The sequence below is a fragment of the Hirundo rustica genome, chromosome Z (genome assembly GCF_015227805.2).
Source record: "Hirundo rustica isolate bHirRus1 chromosome Z, bHirRus1.pri.v3, whole genome shotgun sequence".
NCBI lineage: Eukaryota > Metazoa > Chordata > Aves > Passeriformes > Hirundinidae > Hirundo > Hirundo rustica.
Genome location: NC_053488.1, coordinates 5,710,117 through 5,719,414, shown reverse-complemented (window position 1 = coordinate 5,719,414; position 9,298 = coordinate 5,710,117). Strand labels below are relative to the sequence as shown.

Below are 9,298 nucleotides of genomic sequence, written 5' to 3'. Positions count from 1 at the left end.
CTGCTGTATTTCTTTCTATCACAGCCCTGAGAGGGCAGCCAGGAGGGTTATTTGCCTGAGGCGAGGTGTGCGGCACGCAGCCCTGACACGGGGCCGGCCGGATTTAGCTCCCGAATCCATCCCGCCTGTCAGCCCACGCAAAGCTTTGGGGGAAGCCTGGCCTGGAGAGAAAGGTCCTGGAAACTACAAGCCTATACCGCCTTCTGCAGCATTACTGCACAAATTATTTAAAACCCCTGCTCCGGGACGGTTTATAGCTTCATTATTAGCATAGATGGAAGCGTTTAAGAACCAAGGATTTTTTTTTTTTTTTTTTTTTTTTTTGTGGGGGGGCGGGCGGTGTTTGTTTGTTGTTTTTTGGGGGTTGCGGGTTTGGTTCGGTATGGTTTGGTTTTCAATCTTCATTCTCCACACGAATGCCTGTCAGCAGCTGCTCTCCAACACGGAGGAACCCAGGCCCCCCTCACCAAAGCTTTTAATCTGGCACGGTCCTCTCCCCAACACCGCCAGGGCCCCTGCGCACGGCTCTGGCGGCCGGCGCGGACCAGGGATGCGGGGCGCGGACCGGGAATGCGCGCCCACACAACCCGGGCCCACAGAACGCCAGCCCGGCACACCCCCGTGCGCGCCCCCCGGCACGGGACCGCCCCGCGCGCCCCCGCGCCAGCCCCGCCAATCAGAGCGCGGCAGGAGCCGCCGACGCGAGGGGCGGGGCTAGCGGCGTGCGCGCCCCCGTCGTGGCGATTCGATTGGCTGTTTCGCGGCCAAGCCGCCCAATCGGAGGGCGCTTTGCAAAGGCGCCGTGAGCCTATCGCAGAGCAGGTTGCTCTTCCGCTCCGGCAGTTTGAAACCGTCGGTGCCGGCGGCCGGCGCGGCCGGAGCCCGCAGGTGAGCGGGGGGGGCCGGGGCCGCGCCGTCCTTCCCTCAGCACCCCTGCTCCTGCCCGGGGGGCCGCACGGCCGCCCGCAACCCCACCCCGAGCTTCCTGAGAGTGCCAGTCGGCACACCCTGCCCGCTGGTTGGGCTGGTTGCCTTAAAAGCCCAGTGTAAGAAAAGAAAAGGAGAATCTCCTGTTCATAATCTGTCGTATTCCCCGCTGCCTGATCACCCCTGTGACTCCCTGGTTTCTGTGGGACACTCGGCGGATTGTCGCTGTTGTCCCCGGCTGCCATGGCAGCCGCGGTCTCGGCGGTGTCGGCGCTGCCGGCGGAAGCTGCTGCGGAGCTGCTGTGGTGAAGAGTTAAAAGCGTGAGCAGCGCTGCTTTTTAAGGGGGTACAGCTAAAGGGAACGAATATGTCCTGCTTCTACTGGCAGGGGGTGTAGTTCTGTCACTACCGGTGTCACCCAGGGTTCAGTACTGGGCCCAGAGCTGTTTGGCTTTTGTTCATCCATGACATGGATGAAGGGGCAGATGCCTCCTCAGCAAATTCACTGAGGGCACAAAGCTGGGAGGAATGGCCAACACCTCAGAATACTGTGCAGCCCTTCAGCAGGTTGGAGAGATGGGCAGAGAAGAACCACCTGAAACTCAGCAAGGGCAAGTGCAGGGTCCTGCACCTGGAAGGAACCTTGGGCTGACCTGCTGGGGGCAGCTTGGAGGAGAAGGACCTGGGGGTCCTGGTGGACAGTGAGCTGTCCATGAGCCAGCAGTGTGTCCTGGTGGCCAAGAAATCCAATGGGATCCTGGGGGACATAAGGAAGAGCATTGCCAGCAGGTCGTGGAAGGTGATCCTGTCCCTGTAGTCAGTCCTGGTGAGACCTCACCTGGAGTGATGTGTCCAGTTCTGGGCTCCTCAGGACAAGAGACATGGAGCTCCTGGACTATGCAGAGGTGACAAAGATGATGAGGTGTCTGGAGCATCTCTCTTAAGAGGAAAGGCAGAGGGAGTTGGGCCTGTTCAGCCTCAAGAAGAGAGAATTGAGAGGAGACCCATGGAGGGTTCCAAGGCAGAGGAACAGAGCTCTTCCTAGTGGTGCCAAGCAATAGGACAAGAGGTAATGGGCAGAAACTGATAGACAGGAAGTTCCACCTGAACATGCAGGAGGACTTCTTTATTATATCAGTGACTGTGCACTGGAACAGATTGCTCAGAAAGATTGTGGAGTCTCCCTCACAGAATATATTCAAGAACCACCTGCATGCAATCCTGTGCCATGTGCTCTAGGATGACCTTGCTTAAGCAGGAGGGTTGGACTTGATGCCCTACTGTGGTCTGTTCTGACCTTACCCACTGCATGATTCTCTTTCCTAGGTTTTGAGTCCTCTGATCTGAATGAAACACTAAATTATTTGGAAAGTATAACCTTTAGTTAAAAACAAGGCCAAACCCACAAAAACCTGAGCATTACTTAATTAATTCAAAATTAAGGAGGAGAGCAACGATGGTCAGACCAAGGTCTTTATAGTTGCATTCTGTTTCTTAAAAGTAACAGTGTTACTTAATTGCAGATGTATGCTTATGGTTTGCAAGAAACTACTGCTGTTAGGAGGAATCTTTTTTTAATGAAGTTGGCATATATTTTGACAGATGCTCGGGTAAGTTTAGAAAAACCTGGTAAGCTTGAGGATGTTCCTCTCACTTGTCTTTCACCATATAATGATTTGCAGCTTAGCAAATTAGCTTGTTGAGCCAGATGTGGTATCTTAACATGCCTTGAGTTCTTTTAGAAACTTATCCGGTATTTTGTGGTACTTAGTGCTTGTTCACTGAGATCAAAGCTGACAAGTTATTCTTAGGTCAGCTTGGCTGAGCAGGGATCTTCTTCTGAAGCTAAGGCAAAAAAGGAAAGCATGTGCCCAGTGGAAGCAAAGTCAGATTACGTGGAAGAAATACAGAGATTCATCTCTCCACAATAGGCAATTCTTGTGGCCAGAGCTCAGTTAGACATAAAGCTGGCCGGTACTTTGGGGAACAGAAAAAGTAGTTTTTAAAATTATGTCAGTAATAAAAGACAGTCCAGAAATAACATGAGCCTGTTGGATGGTCACCTCACGCACAGAGACACAGACAAGGCAGAGATGAGTTCTTTGCTTGTCTGCAGCATGAATGCAGTCAGTCACAGCCAGTGTGGATTCATGAGAAGAAGGTCCTGCCTGAGAAGCTTAATTCCCTTTCATGTCCAGGTGACCCACCAACTTGATCAAGGGAAGCCTGTCGATGTGATCTTTTTGGATTTCAGTAAAGCTTTTGGTACTGTCTCTCACAGCATCCTTCTGGACAAAATGTCCAGCGCACAGCTGGATAAACACATCATGTGATGGGTGAGCAACTGACTCACAGGTCAGGCTCAGAGGGTGGCAGTGAATAATAGGGTGACATCAGAGTGGTGACCTGTCCCTAGGGGTTCCATCTTAAGCCTGGTGCTTTTCAAAATCTTCTTAATTGACTTGGATGCAGGCATTGAAGGTATACTAAGTTTGTTGACAATACTTAAGTGTGTAGGGCTGTTGATTTCCTCAAAGGCAGAAAAACCACGTGGGACAGGGCAGCCCTGGCTATATGAACAAACTGGAACATGAGAGACTGGAGAGCAGCCCCACTGAAGTGGTCTGGTGGGTCCTGGTCTGTGGCAAGCTGAACATGAGCCAGCAGTGCCCTGGCAGCCAGGAGAGCCACATGCATCCTGGGGACATCAGGGACAGCATCAGCCAGGCAAGGGAGGGGATTGTCCTGCTCTGCTCTGCACTGGGGCAGCCTCACCTCCACTGCTGGGGCACTGCTGGGTGCCACAGCACAAGAGAGACATTGGGCTGTTGGAGAGTGTCCAAAGGAGGGCAGTGAAGATGGTGAAGGGCCTTAAAGGGAAGCTGTATGAGGGGTGACTGAGGTCACTTTGCTTTGTCTCTTGTGATGAAGGAATCTTTTGAGTTTTGGAAGACCATAGAGTAGTTTCAGTGATAAGTAGAAAACTAGATCCACTAGGTTGCATGTCAGGGGCAATGGTCTTAGAGAGCTGAAAACAGAAGTCAGGACAGTGGTCTTAAGTTATTGAAGAAACTTTTCAGTAAGTACCTTTCTTTTCTACTTCTTTGGAGTTGTCTCCATTCACGTGGAACTCCATTTGCCATCCTGTTTCTCAGAAAAATCAGTATTGTTGTTCTTTTGAAGAATACTGAGAAAGGAAGGTACAACAATATTTCTAACTTCTGGCTTTTTTATATGTAATTCTTGTAAGTGGTAGATAGTTGGTTCTTTGTGATTTTCACTAATGCACACATATCTTTGAATAGATCCAGGGCTATTAGAGTAGTCAGGATCCACATTTTGAGAAGCTATGTAGGAAAGCATATGAAGTTGACATTTTAGGATTACAGAAGTATTTTTTGTATTGATACAATTTATCAGCTAAAAGAAGGTAGAGTGCTAGTATAGAGCTATTCCATTATGTAGAGAGGCTAAAACCAAGGGTGTTTATATAAGGAATAATTCATGTGAGAGGGGAAAGAAGAAACTTAGCAGACCCAGAGGCAATAAAAAAGTTAGAGCTGACAAAGATAGTATTTCTTATGTCATCTACACACAGATATACCGTAATAAAAAGTACAAAGTAAACCTTCATTAGACTCCATTTTTCGTACTCAAAAAATGTGGTTGGTGTATTAGGGCTCAGCGGGAAGTAGGAAGATGGTTTTTGTGTCTTTTGAACTTTGAGCTACAGGAAATCTCAGCATTTGAAATTGTCTTTATACCATTTTTTAAACATCCATCAGCAGCACAGAAATGGGCTTGCCATTCTGAAAGGCGTAAAAATATCCATGGCAGAGAGAGCTTTTGTGATGCAGGAAGAATCAGTGTTTAGAACAGCTCAAAGAGCAAAAGAATAATTAATTTCTATCTGTATTCCTATAGAGAGAGCTGTGTGGGGTTTTGATACTTCGAGAAACAGTGATGGTGTTTAAGTAGAATATTCCTGCCAGTTTTATGACGGAACAACTACCAATTTAAAACTTATATTTTTGTCAGAAAACACGTCTGTTTAAAAAACAAGAATATTATAATTGATAGTTGTAAAGGTCTCTCTAAAAATAAATTTTCCTTGCAAGTTGTTTGCTACATTGTACAGTCAGTCAGTTCCTCTGGTTATTTACAGTGGTATGCCTTCTCTCCTGACATCTCCTTGCTCGGTGTGTCAAATTGTCTTTCATGTGCATCAGACATCTATATCACTCTGCCATTCTTTCATTAACAAATTCACTTTGCTTCATACTCAGTTTCCCCTCATTTTGTAATTTCTTTCATCTTTCCCTCTCCTGCCATATCCTTTAGAGTGCTTTTCCCTTTATTCTGTCAAATCTTATCACAGGACCTTCAATTCTTCACAGAAGGACCAATTCAAGGCTGTGGTAGATTAAAAGATCTTTCACAAGGTCTTCAAGCTTCTTATCAATTCTTCAACACTGCCTACTTCCCAAATATTCAAAGAATGCCTCACTGACTTGCTAAGAAATTGCTGGAACTGAATGATATTTATTTAACCTAAGGTATTACTTGTTCTTCTGTATCTGTTTATCTTCCTGGGCCTGTAACTCCAAAAGGTGATGGGAGACTGATGTTGACCAGTAAGCTTCAGAGTATTGAACAGGAGCATCCAGGGCACCATCTTATCTTGGGCTGTGGTTGAGGGTGGGCACAGTGTGGTTTATGCATTCTTATGTTGCTCTGTAGGAATTTTGTACTGAAACATCCTGATAAACTCAAAAACAATACAGTGCGAATAAGAATGAGAGATTGACACAGGAGTGTATATGTAACTGCATCAACTGACATTGTTGCTTTTGGGTCTTTCCTTGTTTTCTTATGAGTTAGTGGAAGTATTTCCATGATTTTGAGTATGGTTTGGATCAGACAGTTTCCTGAGAGACTGTTCTATCAGTTTCATGCACAGAATGGGCATTGATCCAGTTGTTACCACAGAATCTGTTTCTGGGGAAAATGTTGGTGAATATGTGTTTACATACTGAAACTGAAAAATGAAGTTCAGCTTCTACTGTTTTATAGACTTTACCTTGTGCAGAATGTCATCCGATGAAGAGAAAAACACAAGTCCAGTTTTGCCAAAAGACTTTTTTCAGGACAGTTCTGTTTCTTCAGATCCTCAGGTAGGACAGAGGCGATATAATTTGATTTACTGTCATGGCATTTTATTTGACAAAGAATAACTAGGAGGAAATCTAACTAAACTTGCATCTTTTTTATATCTTACATATGTGGGAAAATAATAATAATTTTAGTGAAAATAAACAAAGTAAACTGCAAAAAACCCTAATACTAAAATATGTTTAGTTAGATTCCTCTTCTGTGCGTTTCACAAGAAATTTATGTAAAAATTCTTATCTAAACTTTGATTTTGATCAGCTGCAAGTAAAATAGGTACTTTTCTTACCTCTTTTTTCTAGTGTTATTCTTTATTTGTATTATGTCTTATCAAGAAACCAGAATTTGACACAGTAGAATAGAAACCCATTATTTTTGAGAGATGAAGAGTAACTATATTTTAGGCTTTCCCCATGATGTTGTAAAAACTGAATTTTTAAAAATGGATTTATTTCCCTTGGAGTACTGTTATGACCAAGTTAATCATAGAAAGGAAATTATTGCTTTTTGGTGGTTTTTCTTTACTGTCTGTGTTAAATATATCAGGACATGCTGTAACTATAATACTGGGGGGTTTTCATTTCTGTGCTCATCATTCTTTTAAGAGGATTCAATGATACTGGATAAAGTCTTTGTACCATTCTCTTGAAAGCAGGAGATTTTCATCATTTAATAATTGGTTATTCCTATCTGAGTAGTGCATTGTGTGGTTCTTTTCGTTTGGTGGGAAACAGTCCAAACCAGGACAGTTTTGACAATAACATGTTTTGCTAGTTGCCCCATAGAAGTGCATCTCCATATTTGTCACCTGGTGAAATGGGCATACACAGCTGCAGCACTGTTTAATTAAGGGATTTTCTTCTTTCTTTTTTTACCATTTGGATCGACTTGTACCTTTTGAACAACATATTTAGAGGCAAATCATTTCTACAGCTCACATTCTTCTTTACTTGTGCTTGTATCTCATGGATAAGTTTTTATAATCTTTCTTTAGGAATGATAATGCATCTGTTTTCCCAATGCTTTTTGTAGTCAGAGAACAAGATAAAAGCATCATGCTACAAATTCTGAAGGACCAGAATTTATGACCTGGTTGATTGTCAAGGGGGCTTTAAGGCCACCTTGTAGAGAGTGATAAACTTACACTATTGAGTGACTGTTATGTGAATGAGAACATGTCTAAAGAAGAACAGTTCCAGCTGGAAGTGACCTACATCAATTATTGGCCAATCTGCCTGACCATTTTGTGGCTGACCAAAAGTTAAAGCATGTCCAAATGCCTCTTAAATGCTGACAGGCTTGTGGCATCAAACACGCTCCATAGGGAAGCCCATTCAAGTGTTTGATTGCCCTCTTGGTAAAGAAATGCTTCCTGATGTCAAATCCGATCTTCCCTGATGCAATTTTGAACCATTCCCACTCATTCCATCACTGGATCCTAGGGATGAGAGATGGACATCTCATCTCACTTCCCTGTTCCTCCTCAGGGACTGTACGGCGCAAAGAGGCCCCTCAGCCTCCTTTTTTCCAAACCAGACAAGCCCAAAGCTCCTCCTGGTAGGAGTTTGTTACTGCTGAAAAACAGCTCTGATCAATAGGAATGTTGATAGGGAAGTACTCTGCTCCCTTTGGAATAATTTTGGAAGGTCTATTCTGTTTTGTTTGGTTGGGTGTTTTTGATAATGTGTTGCTTTTAAATAGAGACCAGATTATTACTTCTTCCTTACAAAGAGATCCACTCTCTCTTAGAGAATTTCCATGACTCGTGCAAGACTTTATCCACTCAATCTGTTCTTATCATGTTGTTTGGTAACCTTGAGTACAATCCTTTGCAGTATCTGTAGACTTTTATTAAAAAACAGGAAAAAAAATCAGAAAACGTCTGGGTTTTTTTTTTTTTTAATGCCATTTGTTCATTGCATCACTACATTTACTTCTACAAAACCAAACCATTAAACAGTCAAAACTCCACTGACCTTCAGGTCATGAAACTATATTCCTCTAGTTTTATACATGAACAGAATTGTTAGCAGTTGACAGAAGAGCTTGAAAGTTTTGTTTAAAGCAGAACCAAGGTAGTAAACCAAAGATATATTGTTAATTTTTTTTTTTTTTTTTTTATGGTTTTATTTTTAATGTACTGGTCAATGTTGCATTATAGTTGCAGCATACTTGTTATGGAGTATTTAAGACTGAGATAATACACTTAATCACTCAATGTATCCATACATATAACCACTGCTGTCTCCAGGATTATTTTTCCTGTCTCTAAGTTTCTGATTAGTACTAGGATACTGTGCTTTCTTTAGTATTTGCCTTTCAACGTCATTTCAACAGAGTTGTAATATTGTAATTTATAAACATTTATTTCCAGATTTGTCACTGGATGCTGTCTTTTGACACTTTCTGTTGGCGCGTAAGCGTGCGTATTCCTGCAGAGAGCGGATTCCTTGAGTTTTAATAGGAGTTAGAACTTGAAAGGAATTTCCTGCCATAACTTCATACATGTATTTTGGATGCTAAGCATATCTATAGTAGGACAGATTATGTGATAATTAATAAATTGGGTGACTCAGTATGTGACACCCACTTGCATCTGACATCTAACCCACTAGGTCCTTTGAATTGACTAAGATAATCATGGAAGCAGCTGCATCAGCTCTGTCTGAGACTTACTTGTTTGTGGAGAAGAATTAGTTTTAAGTTGCTATTTGGTTACGTGATCTCTTAGAATAAGACAGAGGTGATCTAATGTGTTCTGCAGAATCATTTAATTTATATTAGTTAAGGCTAATACTGGCTTTTTTACTCAGCTGAAATTTTGCTAGAAGGAGTTTTGTATGGTTCCATATAGTTCCTGACTGAGTAACAGCTCTGAAGATATTTCTTCTTTTGATATCTTATAAAATCTGAACTGCATACATTTAGAAAGATATGGCTGTAGAAAATTTGATAACTAACAACTTAACTAACAAGATTTGCAGCTAACTATACCTTTTACATGGAATATGACACACTTGCTTTTGCATGTATTTGTAATTCTATAGCTTTGTATACATTTATTTAGGCTTTTACTTTGAACATGATAGATTAGAAGGGAAATGGACATTTAAATGGAAACTAGAATTCAGATAAAGTGTACCAAATCTAGCTCTTTAAATTCTCTGATTAGTTGAAACACAAAAATATAGAAGTTGCACTG

General features: G+C 42.7%; 1 protein-coding gene across 4 annotated transcripts in view; it reads left to right on the top strand.

Annotated features, from left to right (window-relative positions):
- The first annotated feature begins 848 nt into the window (after positions 1-848).
- Positions 849-9,298, top strand: part of POC5 (POC5 centriolar protein) — a 31,088-nt gene continuing 22,638 nt past the window's right edge. For 2 of the 4 annotated variants that reach the window (XM_040090075.2, XM_040090073.2), the window contains exons 1-2: positions 849-888; positions 6,001-6,101. In XM_040090075.2, coding sequence (XP_039946009.1) covers positions 6,018-6,101 — 84 coding nt within the window. In that variant the 5' untranslated portion in view covers positions 849-888; positions 6,001-6,017. Of the gene's footprint in view, positions 889-2,479; positions 2,538-6,000; positions 6,102-9,298 lie in introns of those variants that run through there. The other 2 variants (XM_040090076.1, XM_040090072.2) reach the window with 2 other exon arrangements.